Source organism: Ceratotherium simum, chromosome 20, assembly GCF_057802395.1.
Source record: "Ceratotherium simum simum isolate JZ-2026a chromosome 20, ASM5780239v1, whole genome shotgun sequence".
In the NCBI taxonomy this organism is placed as follows: domain Eukaryota; kingdom Metazoa; phylum Chordata; class Mammalia; order Perissodactyla; family Rhinocerotidae; genus Ceratotherium; species Ceratotherium simum.
The window spans coordinates 3,028,848-3,056,596 of record NC_141919.1 but is presented as its reverse complement, the minus strand read 5'-3'; the positions used below and the strand labels follow the sequence as shown (position 1 = coordinate 3,056,596).

Here is a 27,749-nt window from a genome sequence, read left to right as displayed (position 1 = left end):
GAATCAGCTGGAGGAAGAGCCTGTTCACAACCATACACAACGGGGAGGGGGAAGGAAAAGAGGCTAATGTATACCTAGGAGCATCTTATCACCAATTTCCTTTCAGTGTCGGTGTCGTTTTCTCCTCCACATTTTCCAGTCCTTCTCACCAGGGAGCTGTCTGCGTTTGGGTGTTGGGACTTCTTGTCTTTGCAGGATGCAAGGGCCGCCAAACATCTAATGTCACAGCATCCCCTCCCCCACTCGCTGTGGAAACCAAAAAACACCGCTACACGTTTCCTGACCCCCTGGGGTGATGCCGCCCCTGTCCGGCCCACTAAGTGTTGATCCTAAACTCATTCATGGAGAAGTCAGTCTGGATCGGGGACAGCAGGGGTGTGGGCCTTAAGTTGCCTTGTCATTCCCTTTGGTTTCCAAATGGGCCAAATGAGCAAAAGAAACCTGCCCTGTGTTTTCACCTCTGGCAGTGCCTAGGAATGTTTTTTTACACAACTGTTTTCGAGGGAAGCCTTGGGGCTCTGTCTTCAGGAAATAGAACCAAACCCATCTTGTTGAGCTGCACAGGGCAGCGGAGGATGGGCCAGAGGAGAGGGAGAGGATATATTGATTCCTAGACATTGAAAGGGGCTGATGGTGGGGAGCTGAGACCCTGCAGCCAGTGCATCAGGGCAGGGTGGGGGTGAGGGTGGCTGAGGCGGGGGCTTGTGGGGAGGAGGAACACGGGGCAGGGCTGAGCTGGGGAGGGTCCACCCTGACTCAGTTCACCACGAGGTGACTGGGAGTAGTGGTGCTGGAGCCTCTGCTGCTGTCCGGGAGAGCCCCCATATGCAGCCCGTCCCCACTGCCTGTTCAGTGCTGTCACGTGGGGGCCTGAAATCAGCCCTGGCAGCAGTATTTACACCACAGGCACAGCAAACACTGCAGTCAGAGCTTTCTCCCCGCCCCAGCCAGCTGGTTTACCAGCACACCATTGCTTTGGGGGTCTCTGGAAGCCCCCACAGCCACTCTGGGTTGTAGGTACCACCTTCTCACAAAAAGGAGCTGCCCTTTCGCTCTCCCCTGTGCTCACCCCACTGCTCAACAGAGCCCAGTTCAGCCCTGCAAACCTGCCCCAGGACTGTGCTGTTGCTTATGACCAGTTCTCCTTCTCTTGGAAAAAAGCGGGGTGCTTGTTATGATGGCGGGGAGGGGTCGCACTTAGATTTTGCATCGGCATCCATTTTCACTATCACTGAGAGTCCCGTTCTTATCTGACTTTAAAATACTAGTTTCAGGAGGTTTGGGGAGTTGGCTTATTTTTATTTTGTGTGATTGTCTTTCTAATCAGATTTTCCATAAACTGATACTAAAAGTAGCTGCTTTTCCTAAGCCTAAGACTAGACAGTGGAGAAAGGTGCCCAGGAATATTTTGGAAAATAGGACAAAGTTGGGAGTTTGCCCAGAATTTAAAATTCACCACAAGTAACTGCATTTGCATAATGAAGAGTTGCAGTTTCCATCCGAGCTGGGCCTAATTGCATCCTGCCACACGCGGAAAGCCACGTCACCTCTCCATGCTCTTATCTGGCTTTCCCAGATTTCGGACCACCTTCCCTGTCACTCTGCTGGTCTTTAGTCACCTTTGCTGATGAGAAAGTGAAAGCTGAACTGCAAAGGGGAGAAGGCGCTGAAGGAAGGAAATGCAACCAGACTCACCAGGACTTCAAAGAGCAGTGCAGTCACCAAATAATATTCAATTAAAAGATATGCCCAGAGCCGGCCCTGATGGCCTGGCGGTTCAAGTTTGGCGCACTCTGCTTCGGCGGCCCGTGTTCAGTTCCCCGGTGCGGAAACACACCACTCTCTGTCAGTGGCCACGCTGTGGCGGCAGCTCATATAGAAGAACTAGAAGGACTACAACTAGAATATACAACTATGTACTGGGGCTTTGGGGAGGAAAAAAAAAAAAGAGGAAGATTGGCAACAGATGTTAGCTCAGGGTGAATCTTTCCTAGAAGAAAAACAAAAGAAACACCTTTGTTTAAAAAAAAAAAAAAAGATATTTGCAGTGTGTACTACATGCCAAGAACTGTTCTGGCACCAGGGAGACCACAGTGAACTAAAGAGGCAAGCCTCAGCCAGTAAACAAATATAACATCAGACAGGGTAAGTCAGGGGTTGGCAAACAATGGCCTACAAACCAAAGCCGGCCCACCACCTGTTTTTGTAAATAAAGTTTTATTGGAACATAGCCACACCCTTTCATGTACTGCTGTCTATGGCTGCTTTCTGGATACGTGGCAGTCACAGCAGAGACCACCTGTCCTTTACAGAAAGATTTGCTGCCCCCTGGTGTAAGTCCAGGGGATCCAAATAAGGTGAATTGAGAGAAAATATGTGTGGGGTGACAGCTACTTTCCACTGACTGGTCAGGGGACGCCTCTCTGATGGTGCACTGAAACCAACAGCCGCAGGACAAGAAAAAGGAGGCAGCCAGAGCAAAGGCTGGGGAAGGCAGAGGGAACAGTAGTGCAGAGGGCCTGGGGCAGTGAAGAGTTAGGTGTGTCCCAGGAAACAGACCCAAAAGAAGAAGGTGATGGGGCTAGCTGTCACAGCTTGAGCATCGTAGCTTGGGCAAGAATGGTGCCCGAGGTGATGCGATGCGAGCAGAGAGGTAGACTCTGCTTTACAGTTCTTGGTAAGGAGATTGGGTTTTGGACCAGGTGTATTAAGCAGGTGGGAGCAAGATCTGACTTAGGTTTCAGGACTTTCCCTCTGACTGCTCAGACACAGACGAGATAGAAGGTGATCTTGGTGGCCAGGTCAGATGTGACTGTACTTGGACCGGGGTTGTCCAGGCTTAATTGCTTTGTGAGCCTTGGGCAAGAATACAAATGGAGGCTCACATTTCTGGGTAAATATTTGAAGTATATGGTTAAAGCTAACAAACGGGGAGATACCATGTGTTTCAGCCTCCCGCTTTCACAAACCACCTTCGTGACCGCCCGGAAGGCCAGGTTCCAGTTTAGAATTCTAATTCCTCAGGTTCCCTGCCGCCTTCCGCTCCCTTCCCAACCCTGGCGGCCCTGCACGCCAGAGCTCCACACCCGCAGACACCCCAGGCCTCACCTCCGCGTCCCAGCCACATCTGCCAGCCTGGCGTGGGGAGACAGAGGGGACAGCACAGGAGGGTATTTCAAGGCATGAGCCATAGTTTAGGTAACACCGTAGTGCCAACCGCCCCCCGCCCCGTGTTACTGCGCATGCTCGCCTGGCCCAGCCAGCCGGGGCCTGACCCCGACGGGCTTTAAGACTGAGTCGCAGGGTGGTCTTGGAGCTTCTGTTAAATATAGACCACGGATGGACTTTTGTGCCCCGCTCCAAAGAGATCGCTAGTCTAGCACCTTCTAGAGCAAGCTGGGCGCAGACTCTGTCGTCCCCGCCCTTGGCCGCATCAAGCCCTCACCGGGGGAGCCGCGCGGCCGGGTGGAGGCGGCGGCCTTCCGGGCTGTCCTGCTGCGCCATCTGCTGGTGGGAAGGGAAGCCGCGCCGCCCGCCCGCCCGCCCGCGAGGGCAGAGGTTTCAGACACTTCCTCCCTACTTGTCTGTCGGATTCGGTTATGCTCAGATTCTCCAAGGTTCTCAGTGAGCAGGAGGAGGTATCACTCTGCAGGACGAGGTTAGATTTCCTCAGCAAGGAGAAGACTCGAGCATATTTTGCTTTTCCTTGCCTTTCAAGATTATGGTGGGTTATGTCAGACTTAATAGAGAGTAGTTTCCCAATTTTCTTCTCAAAGACAAGGTGAAGGGTGACAGAGTGAGTCCCAGCCAAGGCCAGCTGCTCCTGGTGCAGGGGGAAGGGAGGGGCTGGGAGATGTGCAAAGGCCCTGGGCAGAGGAGCAGGAGGGAGGCTGGGACTCCTTCCACCCCTTTCCTCCTCCTCTGACCTGCAGAATCCTTTTCTCACCTGCCCAACCTTCGTCCCCACTCCAGAGGTGAGAATGTGTGTGTGTGTCCGAATGATCATCCAGGGTGGAGGACATCATAAAAGCCAAGCTGTAAGTCCGTAAAGCAGTGTTTTCTTGGACAAACAAGATTTCTTGAGGGCAGTTATTTAGGAAACAGCATGTGAGCTTGCAACTGATTCTGAGATGAACATAGCCCTCCAGATGAAGCCTCAAACCATGTCTCTGATAAAGAACTGAGCCCCACCCTCCGCCCAACCAGCAGCTCCCTGAGGACCCTGGAGTCTGCTAACACAGGTGCGCAGTCCAGCTCATTTGCTTAGATGCTGAAGTGAGATGTGCCCTTTGTCTGAAAAAATCCAGAGCAGGAGACCCCTTACTGTTCTCCTTGCCTCTTTTGTAGCGGTGACGTACAGATCTTCCCTTAAATCGTGATGCTTGTGCGGCAGCATTCACTGGCGACTTTGCACTAACTGGGGAGTGTCTTAGAGCAGGAGGATACTAGATACTCCTCAGTGCTTGTCACTCGCTCCAGCACAAGCCCGCTTTGAGATGCTGCCTCCAACTTGCACATCTTTGTCCTTTTCTCCCCCTGCTTCTGAGAAACCCCCCACCTCCCTTTCAGTGGCCAACAGTGGAAGAAAGAAGGCCTGGCAGTGAGTTTTTGCCTTGGGCAAGTGCCTTGGCCTCTCTGCGCCTCAGTGTCCTCATCTGGAAGGGAGTATGACCTCATCAACCACAAAGGTTTGTTTGAGGTTTGAGTAAGGACTGTGAGTGAGAGCACAATGTAAGCTGGAAGGTGGTGTACACATGCACTTACTGCTACAGGCAGGAAGTGCACCTGTCTCTACTCCTCTGGGTGTTAAAGAAAGAATAATTCACAGTATTGCTAACAATGGTAAGGCAGGCTCAGGGGGTGCTGCAGGGGGTTGTGGCAGAGAAGAGACGTTAGCTCAGCTCCGCTTCCAACAAGGACAAGTGGAGATTTACAGCCAAGGAGCAGGGTGGGGACGGGGGTGGAAAGTTGCTGAGAGGAAACAAGGCCAGGGCTTCTTGCTAGACTTGACTACTTTTTTTGTGTGTGTGTGTGAGGAAGATCAGCCCTGAGCTAACATCCGTGTTAATCCTCCTCTTTTTGCTGAGGCAGACCGGCCCTGAGCTAACATCTATTGCCAATCCTCCTCCTTTCTTTTCCCCAAAGCCCCAGTAGATAGTTGTATGTCATAGTTGCACATCCTTCTAGTTGCTGTATGTGGGACGCGGCCTCAGCATGGCTGGAGAAGCGGTGCGTCGGTGCGCGCCTGGATCCGAACCCGGGTCGCCAGTAGCAGAGCACGCGCACTTAGCTGCTAAGCCACGGTCCTGGCCCTAGACTTGAGTGCTTTTGATTCTTTTATGAGACGGTCAGCCAGGTGCGGCCACAAGAGGAGACGGAGCTCAGGAGAAAACAAAGTTGCTTATACTCACAGGTCCTAGAGAGACAGCAGGCAAGAGGGGGTCACAGGTGTAGGCTCAATCAAGCTGGGAGAAGCAGAGAGGACCGTGGCAAGGGCATTAATTGGGGATGGGGGGTATAAAGGAAAGACGCAGAGGGATGTCACTGGTGCATTTGAATGTCACTGGGTCACAGGTGGGAGGGTAGGAAAGGGAACTTGGGGGGTGCACCTTATCATACTGGTGCACCTGGGTGGGTGCTCACAGCCTGTTTGTGGGTCTGTTGAGGCAGCAGGAAGATAGGAAGTTTGAAAGGTTACAATACACCAACTCAACAGGATTCTTGCTGAAGGCAGGCTGGGATATCAGATATCAAAGGTGGGGGATGAGGAATTTGATCTAGATATCAAGGATGGGGTTTCCACTAAACTGATCCAGCGGGGTTCTCACTAAAACTAGACTAACCAAGCCAAGGACACAGCCCAGGGCCAGGGCCTTGAGAGCTCAGAGGAACCTCACTAGAGATAGGACAAAGAGACAGTCTTCATCAGCAGCAGCCTCTTCCCTCTTGCTTCCATTTCTGGGGCTGGCCCAGGAAACAGGCAAACAGATTGCCAGCAGCTTCCGGCCCACCACTGAGCAAGGCGCAGACATGACTTCTCTCTGCTGTGCAGAAGCAAGCCAGCCTTGGTTCAGAGTGGCTTCTGGAAGCCATCGGGGCGGCAGGGGTATCCCACACTTACCATGGTTCAAGTCTCGTCAGGGTGGAAGGGCCTGCGGGACTCAAGCAGAAAGGACGAACACGCCCTTATTCCTTCACACAGGACAGACATGTTGGCCAAAGTTCAGAGTGTCAAGATCAACGGCATGAAACACACAGAAAGGAGCCACAAGCCAGTTAATTGCACAGTGCACCCGGGATCCAGTGATTGGATTGAAGTCAGAAGCGGGTTTTCTGCCTTTCCCCCGTGTCAGGAGAAGCAGACACTGGCGTCACACAAGGGTCTGCGTGTATTAGTAAGCTGCGTGTCACAAAATAGGTGCAGAGCTGTTTAATCTTCCCAGTGAGATACTTGTGATGGAGGGTGATTCTCACAGGACCCTGACTGCAGTTCAGATGCTCGCCACGCGGTGGAGCTTTGAGCAGGGCGCGTGATTTAAAGGGAAGATAAAAGGACTGGTTTTGAAGCTTATGAGGGAAGGTGGATTTGCTTTAGGGCTCATGGGTTATCTGCAGCAGTAGACAGCATGGGAAGAATGCCAGCGCTGTCTCAGGATAGAACCTTTTCAGCTTTTGTGCTGACTTGGTAATAATTCAGGGGAATTGCTGGCAAGATATTCCGGCCCTTTCCGTCCTCTGCAGTGCTTGGTCTCTGAACCTATTGAGATTTGAGGTTAAAACCAGAATAAGGGGAACCTCACGTTCTACAGATCGCTATCCAAGCCGTGGTTTCCAACTCTAGCCAACCCAACATCTTGTATGTTTTGTGACTCCCCCTTCACTCTCCTGAAATACAATTCATAGATAGCAACGTATCTACACAGATAATTTTAAAAGATCAGTAGGATGCCCTAACTGTAACATAACAAAGACATCGAAGGATAATATTTATAGTAAAATATAATGTGTTGCAGTGTGTAGAAGCTGGGGCACAGGGCATGAGGGGACGGAGTGGAATCAGCAGGTGGTTGGCCCCATCCACGGAATCCCTGAATGCACCGCCTACAGGTGCCCATGCGAATAGGAGGGTGGGATGAGCTGGACACTGCAGTGGCATGCTGACATGATTTTCAGAAGTCGGGGGACAGAACTCATTAAGATCTAAAGATCTATATATATGTATGTATATGTATATGCTTCCACCAATTTATAAAATAGTACATTCTTGGAAAAGTCAGTATGTATTAAACCATGCCCCCTCAAAGCCCTTGGGGTCATATGTAAAATGCAGTTAAGTCCTAAGCTCAGATGATCATAAACAGGTTTTTTCCTTTGTCAGTGCTCAGCAGACACTCAGAAGTCAAGTGACTCAGGAGAATTCTTACCACTGGGGCCATTGTGTGAACACATCTGGACACCTAGGACCCACTGCCAGTAGCTTCCTGCAACACTGAGAACTAAAAATGCTGCTGCCGATTTCCAAAGTGCCCGCTAGGGGGCAGTGTTGCCCCTGTTGAGAAAGATGAGTCGCAGTTTCCCAATAGAAAATGGGAGTAGGAACACTGGAGCCTTCAGGAGAGCTGTGAGTTTGTTATACGAGCTTGCTCGGACAGTGGGCACAGTAACTGGCTTAGCTGGAAGAGATCAGCAGTAAGTTAGCGCCCCCCAGGATTTAGAACTGGGAGCAGTGGTCAGCCAGGTCTGAGATCTCACCGAGACGTGAAGGCAGGCGCTCACCTCTGCAATGGTCTTGCATGGGTCACCTCCGAGTCAGGGCATTTATACAGCACCATCCCACCTGTGCCAGGTGCTGGGGATACTCAAGCTGGTTCCCAGTCTAGAGGGGGAGACCGCCACACAGTTACCCTATAGTCTGGTGGGGTCACGATGGAGAGCCACACATGGGCCTGAGCCTGCCAAAGAGCGAAGTTCTGGGAGAGATCACAGCAAGAGAGGTCTCGCGGGATGCATGGAATTTAACAGTCTAAAGCAGAAAAAGTCATCCTGGGTAGGGGGAAGGAATCACCCTCAAGCTGCATGCAATAGCTCCAGCAGAGCTGCTGTTGGTACGGCAGAGCTGGACCCGGGCGGGGTGGTGGAAACAAGGCTGGCGTGGGAGGCTGAGAAGGACCCGGGGTGGCAGGATCGATGCCCACTGTGCAGACCTTGAGGTAATTTCCCCGGGTGCACAGAGCACCTTGCCAACACCACCCATCAAAAGCACTGACGTTATATTAGATGTCAGAATGTTCACACATCTGTATCTCCCCAAGACCACAGATCTGGGGCAGGTCTAGAGCTTCCCATTCCCAGCGCTGTGCTTAGCACACGGGAGGCCCTTCCTAAATGTTTGCTAATGAATGAATGAGTGAGTGAGTCAACCTGTGAATTATCCAGTGTTGGGGAGACTCCTGCTTCTCCCTGTAGGGCTGAGAAAGAAGAAAGTGGAAAGGTTATCGTGTCCCCCGGCCCCTCCACAGCGTTTAGCTTCGTACCTCATGATGCCCCTTATTCTTGTCATCTCCTACCATCGGCAGTGTCATGAAGGAACCAGACTCCTCCACACACAGAGGAGGAGGTGGCCCGGCAGGTCTAACAGGGCTGACCCTGTTTCACTGTCAATTGATCCTTCACAGGAATGGCTCCACCCAGTTCCTTATGCATCAGAATGCAATGGAAATCACAAATCTATAGAGACAAAGAGCAGATTGGTGGTTGCCTCGGGCTGGGCAGAGAGGGGGGTGGGAAGTGCCTGCTAGTGGGTGCAGAGTATCCGTTTGGGGTGATGAAAACTCTCTGATGGGTGTACAACGTTGTAATTGTACTAAAAGCCTCTGAACTCTACACTTTAAAATGGTGAAACGTATGTTATATGCATTGTACATGAATTTTTTAAACATGTACGGAAGGCAGAACAAACAGTAGGTGCGACATGGGTAGAAATCGCAGATGGGAGGACGCAGCGGGGGTTCTGAGATGAGAATCAGCACCTGCAGTTTGCTCGGGGCCTCTCCTCCTCAGTGACTAATGGCCCTCTCTCATCTGTGTTCAGGATACGCACCGAGGACTCTTCATCCAGCAGCTGCGACCCACGCAGAACCTCCAGCCACGAATCAAACTGAAGCTGTTTGGCCACTCGGGGTCTGGGAAAACCGCTCTGGTGGAATCTCTCAAGTGTGGGCTGCTGAGGAGCTTCTTCCGAAGGCGCCGGCCCCGGCTCTCCTCCACCAGCTCCACCAGGTTCCCGCCCTCGCCCCTGGCTTCCAAGCCGGCAGGTAGGCGCCTCCACGCCGGCCCCTGTCTCTCCGCTGCTGAAGTCTAGGATGAGTGCTGGCTTTGTTTTGGTCGCTAGGCCCATGCTGACCGGATCCCACCACCTTGGTGGCTTTCAGGCTGTGGGCCTTGTGTCCACCCCCCTTGACCAGCAATTGCAGACTGCCCAGGCGATAGCAAGGAAAGGGCCTCCCTGAAATCACGGTCACAACCGCAAGTGTGCAGATGGCAGAATTGTGTCGTGTTCTACTTGGGGACTCTGCCCTTGAAGCCACAAAGAGCTTGCACTGAACAGGTTCCAGATTGCACAGGTGGAATATTGGCCGCCCCGGAGGTCCTCACTTGTATACTTTCTTCTGGAATGCTGCAGGCACTCCCAGGAATGCAAGAACATAGAGCAACAAAATTGGGTTCATGGGGAAGCACCGTTCCGGCTTCTCTCGGAGCTGGTTGGTGGTTGTGAGAACCTCCTTAGTGGTTGTCACAGTGGGTCCCTCCACTCACATTGACTCTCACTGGGAAGCAGGCTCTGCTGTCTCCCCTCCTTCTACGACACAGTTATTGGTAGATTCACACCCCGAGCTGCAGGTCACCTGTCCTTCCCAGGGAGAGAAAGCACAGTGAGCAAGAGGAAATTGTGCCATCTGGGGTGTTATTTCTCCTGAATCCCCCTTTAGAGTGAGGGAATTACATTGTGTGAAGAGTAAAGATCTCTAGAGAGTTTTCTGAACAATGTCAAGTTTGACACTTTGTGCCTGGGATTCATTTTCTGTACCTTATATTACAAAGGTGCCATAGCTATTTCCTAGGGTGAAAACAAATGTTTTAAAGTTTGTGTTTCTATGTAATTCCTCTCTCCGCGAGGAGGATGTCTGGGGAGCATTAGCCGGGGATGGGGGACAGTTGACTGAGATCTACGTGCCCCTTGCACCTTCTTTTCTCTGAACACAGCAATAGAATTGAAACTTGGGGAAGAAATAGTAACCAAAATAGATTTATAATTAGTATGATTATAATATTGCTAACACATATTGCTAATACTTATTGAGCACGAACTGTGCCAGGAACTGAGCAAAATGTGGTACGTGTGACGTGTCATTTAATCCACACGACGGCCTTACTGGGTGTGTTGACCACCGTTGTACTGAAGCCTTGAGGGGTCAAGTGGGCTGCCTGCAGTCACACAGCTGGCGATTGATGAAGTGTCTGGTTCCTGAGCCGGTGCTTGTTAATGACGCTTCTAACTCCGTCTGAGTAAGGGCATTCTCGTGCACGTGTTTTCCATTTTCCACTATAATTTTTGCTCAGTTTTGGGATGTAAGATGACTTACACCTTCTCTGAAGCCAGTAGTTTTCCAGGTTTAAGGATTCTGTTCAGCCTGTGTGTGTGGACAAGGCCAGAGCTTCTCTTTCAAGGTGACTTCTCTGGCAGTTCCTGGTGTTGCCTCTAGGGGGCGCCCACCCTGCCCTGCTGTGGGTGAAGGTCACTCCAGTCCGAACCGCTGTTGGGGGAGAGAGGAGGACGAGACTGTGCGTGTGTGTGTGTGTGAGAGACAGAGACAGAGATCTATCCAGATCTGTGATCTGGAATTTCTATCAGCCCTCATTGAGTATGAATAACTGAACCAGCCGCAGATCAGGTGGCACATCGTTCCCTGGGAGGGAGAGGTTTTACCTGCTGCTCAACCCTCACCCCTCAGAAGTACTATCTCCATCTTCCTTCAGCCAATTTTCCACATCTGGAAGAATCTGGAAGTCGATTCTTGACCAGTGCTGCTCAGGATGGCCAGTTTATCGACACGTCTCACTGTGTGTAATGTCCTTCAGCCGTTGCCGAGAGAGACTTGGGTCATGGGGTCAGTGACAGAAGACTCTCTCAAGGGTGATGTGTGCTCTGCACCAGTCGAGCCAACCCCAGCTGCAGTTAGCACAGAGACGCAGCAGGTCTCAGGGGGAGGCTGCCTCTCCCATCCTCTCGGCCACCCTTCATTCAGAGCTGCCTTCCCCGGCCGCCCCTTCCAGTGTCTGTCAAGGTAACTCGTTAGCGGGGCGGCTTCTCCAAAAGGTCTGTCAGGAGGTAAACACTGCTCTTCCTTATATCCCATGCGACCTAGTGCTTGCGACCTAGTACACGCGACTAGGTCCTGCTTGCCTCCTGCCTGTGGCTCCTAGTTGCAACCTAGTGCAAGTCCCCCAGGACCTTCTGTGTGCCATCATCTCAGAGGATGCTGGCTTTGCTACCAGAAGGAAGTGAAGGGAGAAAACTTTCAAAATGCATTCTCTTCTCCTGGGAGCTGATGCCATTGTTCTCTCAAGAGGCACACTGCTCTCTGTGGTCACTTGTCTAAAGAGAGTCCACTTGGGGATTTGCAAGACTTAAGAAAGTAAAAAATGCCGGAGAAGGCCAAGGGGACACCAAAAGGTTGTCCAGCTGGAAAAGTTGCTGCTCCTTGGGGAGACAAGATAAAACCTACGTAGAAGCAAGAAAGCGTGGAAAGGCATGCACGTGGTTAACAAGTTTGTGGTGACCTGTGCACATGTATCATCTCATTGGATTCTCACAACTTTGTGAGGTCGTGTCATAAGCCCCTTTCAGAGAAAAGTAACCCAAGGCTCAGAGACGTGGGGTGTGTCTGCCTGAGGCAGAGGTTTCCACCTCTGCGGCTCACAGCAGCCTGTGAGCTGCAGTGTTCTGTGTAGTATGAGGAGAGAAGGAGAAAAATCGAATTAGCTGCCAATATTTAAAAATCAAGAGATTTCACCTAAATAGTTGGATATGTGGCTTCTTGTGGAAAACTGGAAGCTCTGACCTCACTGGCTTCGCATTCCTGCCTCGTGCCGTTAGCAGGAGGAGGACGGCTGCTCCATACTGAGGCCCTGCATTTCCCCTCATCTCCCCCCAGTCCCTAACTCCAGCACTCCGACAGGCCGGGAGAGAGAGCTCAGAAGCAGATTCCCCCGCCCTCCATGTATGAAATTTTGCCCTGTGACAGAAATGACATTGCATTACAGTGTGTGACTCCTGGGCTAAGGTCACCCCTAGTCAATGGCAAAGGTAGAATTCAGTCCCAGATCTGTCTGACCAAAGCCAGGTGGCCTCCTGGAGGGCCCAGGCTAGGATGGAACAGAGGGCTAACCCCATAGAGGCTGGCGTTGCTTAATGCCCAGGTGGCTGGTCTGCTCTAAGAGGGGGCAAAGTTTCTATCCAAACAGTCCCTGGAAGAGACAAGACTCATCTGCAGTCCAATATAGACCTGTCTGAGGTCTGGGAAGAGCCAGGAGCTCTGCCTGCAAGCTCGGTAGCAGGCCCTCCTCCTGCCCCGTGCGGGACAAGCACGCCCTGGGCTCAGGGAGCCGCAGGCAGGAGGCAACAGCACACGGGGCCTGAACCCCACCAGTCCTAGACCGGGCCGCTCACCAATCACTTCCTGGCCCTCACAATACAGCATTAAGGGCATCCTCAGAAAAGCAGAGATGGTGCAGATATGAGGCGCCCTGAGGGCCACCAAGGGGAGCTGGGCAGGGAGAGGCTCTCATTCAATGTCTAGAATGGACACTGCAGAATGGACGGATCCGCTTCTTCGTTAGACACCCGAGGAAAGGAGCCAGGGAAGGAGGTCTGGTTCCAGAAACAGCAGCATTGTCACTTCACGGTGGCACTGCCAGCACCATGGGTCCTTGCTCTGCTATCTCCTAGGCCAGAGTTCTGGACACCCATGACCTCTGCTAGAGTGGTCAGGCCTTCTTCCTTTGCTGGAGGGATGCCCACGTGGGCACATTTGTATCATCAGACAGGGGAAGCTTGCCTCTAGAAACTGGGACCTTTGCGCTGCCATCTCCTAAAAACACTGGAGCCACGAGCCAGGAGACAGGACCAGGTGGCGAGGGTGGAGCAGGCTGCCCCTGCCTGCAGCCCACACAGCACAGTGGTCCACTCCACGCCGCTTGTCTGGCTGCCGCACACAGACTCGCTTTGTGGCCACCTGAGTGTCGTAGCTCTTGAATTGTGGTTCCACAGTAGGAAGGAAACGCCTGGTGCCGGCAGGGGAGCAAGGGCCAGGAAGAGCGGTGCAGGAGGCCGGGCCTGCTGTCCCCAGGCAGGGCCCGTGCAGGAAGCTCTTCTCTCAAGTGCACGGGGCTTCTCCGTCAGGCTTCTACCACTAGGGGTCAGCAATTAGCAAAAAAGACTGTTGCATTGTTTCCCTGTGAAATTGTTATTTAATAATACCGTGTACACGCCCTGTCCTGCCCTTTTATCCTCCCAGAGAAAGCTGTCAGGGAGGTGCGGGAGTGCCCGCCACTCAGCAGATCTGCTCTGCACTCCCTTAGCCAGCACGAGCCCACACTACCCCCCTGACAATGGTCAGTCGTCCCAGACACGGGTTTCAGAGCACAGGGACATGGACAAACCATTCTTGAAAAACCCCAGAGCTTTTGTCAGACTTGGACTGACGATATGCAAAGACATACGGTAAATTGTCAGTGTCATTGAGAGTTGAGTCATTTTGTCTTCCTTACATTTCCATTTGCAAAGTTTTCAATTTTTGTTATCAGAAAATATATATAAATATGAATAACTCTTCCCGTCGGATCGCGCTTCCTCCTTCCCTCGGACCTGACCCTGACCTCGAGCTCCACTTCTCTCCTCCTCACCCCCACCCCCTGTGTTTTCCCCTCATCCCGTCCATGTCCTCAGTCTAAAATCTTGGGTCTTGAAACAAGGAGTTACCTTTGCGTTTGGATCACCAATTTTAAGAGTCAGGTGGCCCTGGTGAAATGGTCATTTCTGTAGTAACCTGCAATGTCTGTTGCTATTAACTACGAACCAAAGGTACCAACTGTAGGGTGCAGGTCAGCTCACTGAGCCCCTCCCCGATGACCCATGGAGCTCCCCCCACCTCCCCGCCTCCCCGAGCCCTAGCTCTGAGACAGAGAGAGCGGCTCTGCCTTCACAATGCTGGTGGGAGTCGGTTGGGACAGACAGGCCAGCCAGCAAGCAGAGTGACAGTGAGCAAGCACAGGTCTCTGTTTCCAGGACACACAGGCTCTGCGTCCAGATGCAGGGGACCCAGACTGGGTTATTCAGCTCCCCACAAGTTCCACCATTAGTATTTATGTAATTTTTTTAAACTGATTCACCTTTTTTATTACTAGAATGCATTGATTTGAAAGTAAAATCGTTAATATCCTTACCATAAATGTAAAACCAATACCACTGCCATAAATAAAAATAAGTGCAATGAACAGCAAACAATGTAATTAAAACCTAGCTGTACACTGTTAACCTGCTCCCTCTTTATTAAAAGGGAAGATTAGCAAGAATTGAAGAGATGCTAGAGACTTAATGCCACAAGCTGAGACTTGCCGCTACAGCAATTGAAAGGCCTTCAGGGGAATTTTTTAAGGAATAACTTTCTTGCTGTGTGATTCAGCAGGAGTCAATGCCGTAGCCTGCTACTGTGTCAGATCACTTTGCATTTAACCAGAAACAATCTCGTGTGCCAGAGTGGTACTTGTTTCCTCTGCATCCGTTAGGGTCCTGGTGGGGACTTTAATGAAAGGGCAAAGTTCCGGGCAAAGTCAAGGGAACATATAAGAGATAGTGAGGCATCCTGAGACTGGAAACAGAAGGGAGCCATTCCCTACCCCCGGGGGCTGACAGACAAGAAGAGAAAATCATGTTCCTGGGAAAGCTGGAGTTCCGGGGGAGGAGCCGCGCAGGGGTTCCAGAGTCAGACACCACTGGTGTCGGAGAAGCGTCAGGGAGTGAGGAGGGAAGAAATGCCTCGGCCTTTCTCTCCTCCCAGCCTCTCCAGGGCCTCCCATTGGCTGACCCTACACAGAAGGCAAATGGCAGATAAGCCTGGGAGACGCAGTCCAGGGGGTCAGCCTCCAAGGCCCAGGGCAGTGCAGGAAAGGGAGATGGGAGGTGGACCAAACAGAATCAATGCAACATCCCTGGGGAACCTTGCTGTATAGCACGCACCAAGGGCGCACACACAAGCCAGTCTGAGGTAGGAGTGGGGTGGGGACGGAGCGTGTACTAGAAAAGGACCACGCGTGGGCCAAGGCTGCGAGGGGAGCAGGCACGCACACTTCCCTACACAAGATCTGACCTGTGTCCTCTCTGGCCTGCAGTCTCCGTGAGCATCAACAACCTGTACCCGGGCTGCGAGAACGTGAGCGTGCGGAGCCGCAGCATGATGTTCGAGCCGGGCCTCACCAAAGGGATGCTGGAGGTGTTCGTGGCCCCGTCCCACCACCCGCACTGCTCTGCTGATGACCAGTCCACCAAAGCCATTGACATCCAGAACGCCTATTTGAACGGTACGGCCCACCCACCCCAGGGGTGCAGAACCTCTCATTTCCCTTTGCCAGGGCTGTAGTCACTCCCCTCGGGAGCCTGTCCCATGGGCATCCGTCACAGCTGCACAAGGATGGAGGAGAGCCGCCGCATGTGACATTGGGAGGGACCCAGGACTGAAGCATGGCTGGTTAACACCCCTTAAAAGTCCAACTAAACACCCTGGTGTCCCTGGCACCTAGCAAAGGACAGGCACACAGTAGGTGCTTAATAAATGACTGTTGAGTAAATGAATGCATTTTTTTTAAAGTGGAGCTAAACATCCACTTGGGTGGGAAATCTCGTAAAGTACATTCCCACTAGCAGTTTAGAGAATTATTTTTAAGTCATCTATGCTCATTGCTAATGCTATGATAGAGACACAGCAATTTTTTTTCTCAAACATTTCCGAGGGGGTGAAGCTTTAAATGCTCCCAAGGAAGGCTTAGTACTGCCAGCATCCACTGCAGCCATTTCTCTGTGCTGCACCCCGCGAGCTCCAGGGCCCTCAGCTGAGCCCGAGTCACCTGAACACTGGCCTCTGCCTTGTTGAGACACAGTTTAGAGCAGGAATAAAGTAATTTCTCTGGGACTCAGTTCCTGCCTCTGTAGAATGGGGCCAAAAATACAATAAAGAGGCTGTGAGGATTTTATGAGCTGATGTTGATTAAAGGCCTGGTACAGTGTCAGGCGCTCAGGAAATGGCAGTCAGGAGCATCTTCATGAAGGCCCTTTATATCCTACAGCCGGTGAAAAATGGACTCTTCGGTGTGTGTTACCTAAAGCAGTGGTTCTTAGGCTCCAGCTGCACATGGACCCCCGAGGGGCTTGTGGAAACGCGGACTGCGGGGCCCCACCCCAGGCTTCTGATTCCACAGGCCCGGGAATTCCCAAGTGCTGCCAGTGCTGCCGGCCCGGGGACCCCGGCTTGAGAACCACTGGCCCTAAGGAAACAGAATTAAAGTCCACGTGCATTTCGCTCTCTTAAAGGCTGAGCGTTCTCTGTGCTCCTCGGAGCAAAGCTGGCCCTGGCAGCCTAGAGAGAGGAGAGGCATGTCCTCAGCACGCCAGTGTCCCTGCCCTTACCCCCTGCTCCAACACAGGCTCCTCTGCATCCCAAGTCTGGCTCCCGAAGCTCAAAGGGCCTATTTCTGTGTTCCAGAACTCTAAACACTAAGGCCTGAGCTGGTCGTGCCCCCCAGGAGTGCCTGTGCTCCTAGAGAGAGCTCTAGAGAAGCGCTGCAGGTCTTCCAGAATGACTCCTGACTACAGAGTTCCTGGCACAGAATAAGCACTGAAGGGGAGAATTAGGGAATGGGAGCCTGAAATCCTATAACATAAGTGGCCCTGCCAGGCCGCCCCAGTGGCCAGTGGGTGGGTGGTCACCATCCTGGTGGGATGTGGCAGTGTAGAGGTGGGGGCGCTGTGTGTCTGGATGGTTGTTAGGAGGGTCCAGGTGCCTTGGGAACTCCAGGTCAGATTCTCACCTCCAGACACTTCTAGGAAAACCAGCTGCACCCACAGCGCTGGTGTAGGAGAGCATCTGACTCCCCCATACACACATACACACACACGCAGACACACAACCTTGGAACCCTGCCACTGCCCCGCTCTCCCTGCCATGGGTGGCCTCGTGGACCCCGCTCCTCACGGTTCCACCGCACCTTCATATGCAGAGCTGCTACTCAGCTACTGCGTCTCACAGCAGCTTGCTCGCTTCTGACTAGCCTGCACAGGTCACTCGCTCCCTGGGAAACGCGAATTTAGTCACTATTTAACCAAAATTAAGGCTACATTTCATAGTGAATATACTAATATTTGGGAGGAAAAGACAAAGTATGTGTGTATTCACACACATTTCCTTTTATGCCTATAGGCATGCACACACACGTGTGTGGGAGTGTTGTGTGTGTGTGTGTATACCACTGCAGGGTATTATAAGTAGACATAATAGAGATATAGCCACACATACAGTAAGGAAGGTGTTTAGCAAAATGGCTAAGCAGATACAGATATAAGCAGAGTTTTAGATATGTGGATAAAAGGCATGGATGTAGAAACATACATAATTGGGACGTGTAGATGTTTCGTACGTAGAGATGCGTAGGTAAACAATGAACGCTCTGCATGTCCCTCTGGGATCCCTCAAGTGCTAGGAAAAACTGTGATTGAAGTTTGGTGGTGGTGTTTCACCACAGTCATCTCTATTTTTCTCTGTAGGAGTTGGCGATTTCAGTGTGTGGGAGTTCTCTGGAAATCCTGTATACTTCTGCTGTTATGACTATTTTGCTGCAAATGATCCCACGTCGATCCATGTCATCGTTTTTAGTCTAGAAGAACCCTATGAGATCCAGCTGAACCAAGTGATTTTCTGGCTCAGTTTCCTGAAGTCTCTTGTGCCAGTTGAAGAACCCATAGGTGAGCTAAGACGCCCCTGGGAGAGTGGGGACCTTCTCACTGGGCTTGCATCCCGGCCGTGCTCAGATCCTACAGTTTGTCCTAATAGCTGTGGCTGCCTTTGTTCCTCCTTCTACTAAAAGATATCCACTCTGGAGGTTTTCTGAGGCTCACCTGTTCATTTTGTTTTGCAGGGAGTTGCTTCATGATTGCATTTTCCTGCCACAAAGACCCAATTCTGAGCAATTCCTTGAGATCCATTTCTTACATTCCTTACATGGTAGAGCTGTGGTCATTTTTGTTGAGTGCCAAGTGGAATACCTCCTTTGATAGTGGAATACCGCCTTTTACCTGAAGGGTACATAATTAATAAACAGAATGAGCTCTCCTTCATCCTGTAGTTCCGTCAAGAACGGAAGAAAAGGGACCATATTGACTAAATGCGTTATCTTAACTTTATTCCTAGAAGAGAAGATAGCATGGAATAAACTTCTTTTGTTCTTTTCGTACAACAAAAGCAGCAGCCTTCCCTGGTGAGACACAAGACTCAGCAGTCAGTTTTCTTTTGAAAAGCATATAATAATCGAATAAGTTGGGCTTTATCCCCTTCAGGGTACCCCGTCTTTGCTTCTTTCTCATTCTTCTTCATGGTTTCTTTTAAACACTCCCCTGAGTGAGAGGCTCTCTGTCTGTGTGAACTGCAGGAGTTTCTCTTCTAAGCCATTTCTGTGGTGTTGCTGCATTCAGAAGGTGTTCTTTGGTCTTGTAAAGTGCATCCCCCTGGTCAGAGGTTAGAACTCCCCTCGCTGTGCAAGCAGGGCCCATTTGGAGGAAAATCTGAGAAGGGGCCTGTGTTCTGATGTCGGTTCTGGTCCACTTCTGAGCAGCCTTCCTTGAGGTTCAGGAAATGGCTCATTCTGTTGTTGGCCGGACTTGGGGCCTTCTAGAGGTCACGCCGCACAGTGGGCACGGGGCTCTCAAGTCTGCGGGCAGGTGGCACATCCACCTGGAGAGACAGCCTGGGCCTGAGGCCAGCATGCCCCTGCTCACCTGGCTGGGGAGAGGCAGCCAAGAAGGAGAACCCCTCTCTGGAACGGTTCTCTCTCTGCCCCCAGCTTTCGGTGGCAAGCTGAAGAACCCACTCCGAGTGGTCCTGGTGGCCACGCACGCCGACATCATGAATGTTCCTCGTCCAGCGGGAGGCGAGTTTGGATATGACAAAGACGCGTCGTTGCTGAAGGAGATCAGGAACAGGTAAGGGGCGGGCGCCGGGTCTTCAGGGGTGATACAGCCAAAGTCGTGGTAACCAGAGGAGGAATTAAAGAAAGTAAAGGCTTCTTTTCCTTGGTTGCCTTCTTTGTTCTATCTTTTTATTTTCATCCAAACGATGAATACACATAATAACAAATCAAACAGAAGTAAAGAGCACAGGATAAAAAGCAGTGGTCTTCTGACTTCTTTCCTCACCTCCTGGTACCACTGCCCAGAGGTAACTTCTTTTCGTTGTTTTGTGTATTTTTTTTCATCTTTATTGGGGTATAATTGACAAATAATATTGTAAGATATTTAAAGTGCACATTGTGGAAATTTGATACACATGTACATTGTGAAAGGATTCCTCCATCTAGTTAATTAACACATCCATCATCTCACATATTTATCTCTTTTGTTTTTTTTGAGAACATTTAAGTTCCATTCTCTCAGCAAATTTTGATTATATAATACACTGTCGTCAACTATAGTCACCATGTTTTACATCAGAGGCTCAGTAATTTTAGTTGTTTCAGCTTTCAGTTCTTTTGATGGTTATCATACTACTGATTAGTTTCTGAAAATACAAGTTAAAACCCACAGAGGGTCATGAAATTCCTTTAGGAAGTCCTGACCAACTCTTTTTAAAGTGGGATGGAGTGGAGGGGAGGTGAGTGGAGTGGAATGGAAAATATGAGTGTATTTCATGTCAAGTATTTTTGTAAAACTTTTGTTTCACTTATAAGTATACTAATATTACAGGTGAATGTGCACAGGGTCACAATGCAAAAATGTATATTTTTACTTAATGTCTTTCCAAAAAAGTTTGAACCTGCGGCTCTATATAACATGCTAGCAACTTGAATTCTTGGTTTATCAACAGAAGACACTTATGTGTTATCTTCCCAATATGGAAAATAGGACTTCCACTAATATTTTTAGACCTAGAGTGTAACTTGCATACTCACCCTCTATTCTTAGTCCATCAACTTTCAACAGCATCTCTTCCCTAATTTGCAAGGTGAGCACATTCGGCCTCACCTTTGCTGTGTCCAGGGAAGCTGATATCTTTCCCCACTGTGTTCCTGCTGCTTTGTGGAACCCGAGCACCCAGGTTTCCCCAAGTCTCGGCACCAGTGTAACATGACAGAGTCCAGCAAAGAGCAGGGAAGAGCGGACTCTGCAAGGTCACCAGAACTTCCTCGCATCCAGCCAGCCTTTTGGGCCAGTAGGAGCCTGGCCCTGCCATGGAAACCCCTGGCGAGACTGAGTCGCTCTAATGAGGGCACTGCTCTTCCCTCAGGTTTGGGAACGATCTCCACATTTCAAATAAGCTGTTTGTTCTGGACGCCGGGGCTTCTGGGTCTAAGGACATGAAGGTACTTCGAAATCACCTGCAAGAAATACGGAGCCAGATTGTTTCGGTGAGTATACCTGGGGAGCGCCGGAACCCAGCCTTTGCCCAGACCATCCAGTCACGTCCAGTGATCCCGGGAGGTTTGTGCAGCCCTCTTGGCTTCATTCGGCTTTCAGGGGACCCAGTAGAGGCGGCTGACGGACATGTTGTTATCCTATTGCTCTGGGACAAGGAAGGAAGTCTTAAGAAACAGGGAGGGGGCCGCAAGATGAAGGGGTTGTTGTGGGCAAGGTGGACCACCTTAGAGTGTATGGAATTCTGAAGGTTTAGTGGTTTGTTTAAAAGTAAAATTACTTTTTACAGATTATAAAAGCAATTTAAAAGTGCCTTATCGTGAAATATCTAGAAAATGCAGAAAAGCAGAAAAACAGTCACCAACAAAATTTATTGAAGTGCATGAAATAATAGATGAACAAATAGAATGAGACTGTGTTCTTGGATGGCAAGATGTTACAACAGTTTCACCTTCCCAAGTTATATAAACTTGATACACTTCCATTTAGAGTCTGAATGGGATTGAGGATATTGGGGTTTTTATCCTAAAATTCCAATGGAATAATAAATAAAACATATTATAAAGGCTCTGTAATCGATAAATCAATAAATAAGTGGAATAGATAAGAAAGTGTAGAAGTAAATCACAACATCTACAGAAATTTAATAGAAAACAAAGATGTTATTTCAATTTAATGTGGGAAATGTTTATATAATGAGTGATCTGGTACAACTGGCTGTTTGCCTAGAAGGAAATAAGGTTGAATTCCTACTCACTACGTAGGCCAAAAATAAATTCTAGGTGGATTAAAGCTTTAAATGTAAAAAAATAAAACAACATCTCGAATGGAAACGTAAGAGAATGTATTTTTAAAATAACTTGGGAATATTTGGGAAACCTTTTAAACCCGGTTAGGAAATCCCAGGTGTTTTCAAAGAAAATGTACCTAATTAACAACATAAAAGTTAAAAATTTTTTCTGACAAGTAAATTCCGTAAACAAAGTCGAAGGATGAGATGGACTGGAGAGAAATATTCTCAATGCCTTTGACACATTGAAAGGATACTGTCCATAATATTAAAAAAAACTCACCGAAATTGGTATGGAAAGGGCAACATCCCAATGGGGAGATGTTAAAATGGCCCCAGGAATGTTCCTGCTGCCCAAGCCTGAGTGTGAACTCGAGGACGTGCCTCTCGCGCCCCTGCCCCGTGGGTGCCCCCTCTCTTACAGCTGACTCCTTGCCTGGTGAGAAGTGCTGAGCTTCCAAGACCAGGCTCCAGTTCCAGACGAGCTTTCAGAATCTGCAGGAACCCTCTGCTCTCTCATGAAGCCTGGCCCTTGCTTTCTGATGGGGCCCCACTGTGGCACAGTCAGCGGGCGAGGAGTAGTCTGGGGGCCTCAGAGGAACCTGGTCATAGAAAGCAGTGGGCGGTGATCGGGAACAGTGATCTGTGAACCCCCTGCTGGGGACTCGGGCCTGTGCTCCCCGGGCTGTAGGGGTCCCTGGAGAGTTCTGAGTGGGAGTGTGGGATGATATCTGCTTCACAGCGCCCCCAACTCCTGAGGTCAAGCGGGTGGAACCTACCAAATAAACTCCCTTTACCACCTCCCCTACTCCCCTAGGGAATTGTGTTTTTTGAATTGGGAGTGGAATTCAGCTGACATACAAGGTAGGATTCGAGATGGGAACACCTAATCAGTGATGCAGTGCAGTGTATGGCTGGGGTGGTTTTTAATTAGGAAGGTGTGTTGGTTATATGAGTCTGTAACATAGACTGATTTATTTAACTGAGAGATTAAAATCCACTTCAAGCCAATTACCAAGAATTAGTCTAATTTGAAATAATATTTCAACAACAATCCCCGTGAATATCTAATTTATTGTTAAAAACCCACTCTAATATTGATCATGATACTTATTCTCTTTTCCTCTCTTTGTTCATAAAGTGACCATCACCTGGCTGAAACAGTCACTCCACGTGAGGGCGGGGGGAAGTAAAACATCAGGAATTGGTGAACATTAGTTGATTGAGTCCACAATTCCAGAAACGTTACTGTGAAGCCTCACCATCTAGGTAACGTGAACAACAGAAATGAAAGCCTCTACAGAATTTTATAATTCATACATAGATTCTGCTTAAAGGCAACACTGGAAAAAGAACTGCCCCGGGACTCGACCAAAAAAGCCCTAACTCATCCAGAGAATTACAGGCATCGTTTCTATCACGCTGCTCCTGATCCCCACAGCCGTCCATTGACCTGTCCCGTCCTGCCTCTTCTAGGTCTGCCCTCCAATGACGCACCTGTGTGAGAAAATCATCTCCACACTGCCTTCCTGGAGGAAGCTCAACGGGCCTAACCAGCTGATGTCGCTGCAGCAGTTCGTGTATGACGTGCAGGACCAGCTGAACCCCCTGGCCAGTCAGGAGGACCTCAGGCACGTAGCCCAGCAGCTGCACAGTGCTGGCGAGGTAGGCACTACTTAAGTCCGGCGGGGCTCTGAGGGAGGCTCCAGGTGGTCTGGGGCTGAGGAGGCAGAGTGGAAACTGCCCCATGGCCCGTGCTGTGTCTGGACACGTGGCTACTGCACAGAGCGTCAGCGACTGTCTGACTGCGGGTCTCTGCTCTCCTGGCCACCCTAAGAGCTGTGCTTTGGTTTTGCTTTGCTTTGTGTGTTTTCCAGCTTCTGTTTGTTAGGGAGCACGGTTCCCACTGCACTGGGTGACGGGCCTGCCTCCCCCCGGGGCCCCTCGTACTGAGCTGCCACTCCTACAGCCTTCAGGACAGCTGCTCTCCACAGGGTGTTACAGCTCCAGACAGACCTCTTGGGTTCACAGACAATTGAGAAATGGCAGTGACAATATGATGTCTGGAGACACTAAGGCACAGTGATCCCCAGAAATGACCAAGAAATGGGGTCTTTGCTCTACATTCAGACCTGAGATGCAGTTGGGAAACCCTGTTCTAACTGCATCGTGTGCCCATCCCTGGAAAGGGGGCGTAGCCTTCACATCCTCCATGACGTGAAATCAGGAGACAGCGCCAGCTAATCTGGGCCAAGAAGAGCTGTTCTGAATATTAAAAACCAAAAGCACTTCTGAGAATTTTAAAACACGGAAGCTGCCCCTCCAACCTCAGGTGCCACATCTGACCCTGTGGCTAGTTTGTGTGGATCAAATAGCCTTGACATTAAAATTGAGTCCAGAAGCCAGTGACCCTGAAAATGGGAGCCTCAAGCGGTGTTGGTGTCAGCCTTGGGACCCAGTGAAACTACCGCTGCTCTCCCGCCCCTCCTGCAACGCTTTAAAGTGATTGAATCCGAGGATGGGGGTAGCTGGAGGGTCAAAGCTCACATTATAAAATGCTACTGGATATAAGAAAATGTTTTAATCATAGTAATAAACTCACTCCTTTGGCACAGTATTCTCTCCTTTCTAGTATTTGACCAACAACTTTCTAGATCATAGCATATAATCCACTTAATTTGGCATCACATCCCTCCTTGCCCTTGAGACTTTAGTAAGTGAGTAAATGAAGACTTAAAAGTAGGGGAAAAAAAAGGGAAATCTAAATCAGGCCGCCAGCCCCTCCTCCAGAACTGTTACTGCCCTCTAGTAACTAATCTGTGGATCTCATGTAAATGTCACCAGTTGTCCCCCTAGGAACGTTTTTCTGGTCCAGGATCTCACGTTGCACTTCGCCAACCTTAGTCTCCTCCAATATGGGACAGTGTATCAGTCTGTCTTCTGTGACCTGAGGCGATAGCAGTGTCTAGGACTGCACTGCACACAGTGCTCCACCAAATGCCTTCTCAAGGAGTAGACACTGGCTCCACCCACCACCTCTAGTCTCCATCCTCTCTCCCCTCCCCAGGGCCAGCCACTGTCGTGGTGGCATATCTTGCCAGACCTTTTATATGTATGTGTGTGAAAAATTCACATAACCGTATAGTAGTATAACATTCTAAATCTTTTTATAAAAAATTTCAAGCCTTCAGAGAAGTCGCAAGAGTCGTACTACAAATCCTCGTGTACTCTACACCTCAGTCAACTGACTGTTGACACTGGGTGCATTCTCTTTATCCCTCTCTTTTCTATTTCTGTCTTTATTCACTTTTTAAACATCATGACATTTCACCCCTAAGTAATTTCGCCTGTATCTCCTGAGGAGAGGGACATTCTCCCACATAACCACAATATAATTATCACATTCCAGAACCATAACCTTGGTATAATACTATTATTAAATATATAGTCCTCATTCAAGTGTTTGCCACTTGTCCCAATGATTTCTTATAGAGTTGTTTTTATTCATTTATGTATTTATTTTGGGATTCAGAATCCAGTCAAAAATCACTCATTGCATTTGGCTGCCATCTCGCTCTCTCTTTTTTTTCCCCCTTTTATTACATTGACCTTTTTTAAAAGTCAAAGATAGTTGTTGCAGAATCTCTCTTATGACATTCCGCAGCTGGGTTTTTTTGCTCTGCGTTTGGTTTCTCAGATCCATCCATATGAATGCCCTGGATCATTCTCGCCACGTCCGCACAGATTTTGTCATTGCTCAGGCCCTTTAGTCTCTGAGCAGCTAGTGCGCCCATCCATTTATGTTCCCATGTGTGACCTCCTGTTGTCCCCTCTGGCAGATCAACATCATGCAGAGTGAAACAGTCCAGGACGTGCTGCTCCTGGACCCCCGCTGGCTCTGCACCAACGTCCTGGGGAAGCTGCTCTCCATCGAGACCCCACGGGCCCTGCACCATTACCGGGGCCGCTACACCATGGAGGACGTGCAGCGCCTGGTGCCCGACAGCGACGTGGAGGAGCTGCTGCAGATCCTAGATGCCATGGACATCTGCGCCCGGGACCTCAGCAGCGGGACCATGGTGGACATCCCTGCCCTGATCAAGACAGACAACCTGCACCGCTCCTGGACAGACGAGGAGGATGAGGTGATGGTCTACGGTGGCGTGCGCGTCGTCCCCGTGGAGCACCTCACCCCCTACCCGTGTGGCATCTTTCACAAGGTCCAGGTGAACCTCTGCCGGTGGATCCACCAGCAGAACGCCGAGGGAGATGCCGACATCCGCCTGTGGGTGAACGGCTGCAAGATTGCCAACCGTGGGGCCGACCTGCTGGTGCTCCTGGTCAACCATGGCCAGGGCATCGAGGTCCAAGTGCGTGGTCTGGAGACAGAAAAGATCAAGTGCTGCCTCCTGCTGGACTCGGTGTGCAGCACCATCGAGAACGTCATGGCCACCACACTGCCAGGGCTGTTGACGGTGAAGCATTACCTGAGCCCCCAGCAGCTGAGGGAGCACCATGAGCCAGTCATGATCTACCAGCCGAGGGACTTCTTCCGGGCGCAGACCCTGAAGGAGACCTCGCTGACCAACACCATGGCTGGGTACAAGGAAAGCTTCAGCAGCATCCTGTGCTTCGGCTGTCACGATGTCTACGCGCAGGCCAGCCTGGGGATGGACATCCATGCGTCAGACCTGAACCTCCTGACTCGGAGGAAACTCAGTCGCCTGCTGGACCCGCCCGATCCCATGGGGAAGGACTGGTGCCTTCTTGCCATGAACTTGGGCCTCCCCGACCTTGTGGCAAAGTACAACACCAATAATGGGTCTCCCCAGGAGTTCCTCCCAAGCCCGATCCACGCCCTGCTCCAGGAATGGACCTCCTACCCCGAGAGCACGGTCGGCACCCTCATGTCCAAACTGCGGGAGCTGGGGCGCCGGGATGCGGCCGACTTTCTACTGAAGGCATCTTCTGTGTTCAAAATCAACCTCGACGGCAGTGGCCAGGAGGCCTACGCCTCAAGCTGCAACAGTGGCACATCTTATAATTCCATTAGCTCGGTCGTGTCCCGGTGAGGGCAGCCTTTGTTTTGGGCAGGGTCTCTTCAGACTGCAGAAGCAAGGGGGATGCAGCCCATCTTTCCCGTCGGAGATTCTGGGTGCATCCATTCGTATGAAGGCCGCCACCCTCCCTCCCGCTTCACCTGTTTCTCTGCCACTACCTCCCTCCTTCCCATACATTCCATTGTGTGTATATGGTCTCTCTAGTTAAGAGCAGACCAAATCCTTTCCTTTGGCCATTTGAAAAGTTAGTGTTCCTCCTCTCCGTGTTCTAGACCCCATCTCTCACCCTCTAGTACCTTGCTTCTTACTGATAATTTTACTGGAATCCCTAACTTTTCAATGAAAAATTTTTTAACTACTATATTGATTGTCCTTTTAAAAAAAGCGCACATTTACCCAAAATGTGTATTTCTTATACTCTTTTCTTTGTTATACCATGTCCTCAGCTTATCTCTTTTATATTTGTAGGAAAAACTCCCATGTATGGAACCCCACTGTATGATTTATAAACAGACAATATGTGAGTGCCTTTTGCAGAAGAGGGTGTGTTTGAAATCATCCGAGTCAGCCAGCAGCTGTCGTGAAGGAAACGCCCCCTCTCTGTCCCTTGCTGTTTGCTGATCATCGCCAGAGGTGCTTCACCCTGAGTTTTTTCCCAGCAGTTTTTGTGTTTCATTTCGCAAGGACAGGGGAGAAAGGATTCCTCCTCCAGAGTGTGTCACGGCCAGTGTTGTTGCTACGATAAGACATGTTTTCGTTTGCTTTTGTTGAAACGTCAGTGTGAACGTCCCCAGGGAACCTGCAGACTGTCACGCATCATCGTTCCTGTCGTCTCAGGAGAAGGCCAACACAGTTGTAGGGGAGGGAAGACCGCGTGAGCGCTCCAAAGACCCCGACTCCTGACTTGTGGCAGTCCGTCGTCATCTGTGCAGAGCAGGTGGTTTTCCACATTCAGATCCCGGTCTGATAACTTTCTGTACTTGAAGTCTAAAAAAGAAAATGAGAGAAGCAAGTTTTCTTGCAGTGATTTTAAATTGTGATAGAGTTTTAAATTGATATGAGGGAACATGTCCTAATTCTTCTGTCCTGAGAAGCATGTAATTTTAATGTTATATGATATGTATATATATATATATATATATGCAGTATGTATATACATATATAT

The 27,749-nt window shown here is 50.2% G+C and overlaps 1 protein-coding gene across 9 annotated transcripts in view; it reads left to right on the top strand.

Moving 5' to 3' along the window:
• DAPK1 (death associated protein kinase 1) overlaps positions 1-27,205 on the top strand; it is a 176,772-nt gene extending 149,567 nt beyond the window's left edge. For all 9 annotated transcript variants that reach the window (XM_087444305.1, XM_087444306.1, XM_087444309.1 and 6 more), the window contains 7 exons: positions 9,092-9,314; positions 15,451-15,639; positions 17,876-18,073; positions 19,168-19,306; positions 20,607-20,727; positions 23,001-23,189; positions 25,364-27,205. In XM_087444305.1, coding sequence (XP_087300431.1) covers positions 9,092-9,314; positions 15,451-15,639; positions 17,876-18,073; positions 19,168-19,306; positions 20,607-20,727; positions 23,001-23,189; positions 25,364-26,596 — 2,292 coding nt within the window. In that variant the 3' untranslated portion in view covers positions 26,597-27,205. The remainder of the gene's footprint in view (positions 1-9,091; positions 9,315-15,450; positions 15,640-17,875; positions 18,074-19,167; positions 19,307-20,606; positions 20,728-23,000; positions 23,190-25,363) is intronic.
• Positions 27,206-27,749: the final 544 nt, after the last annotated feature.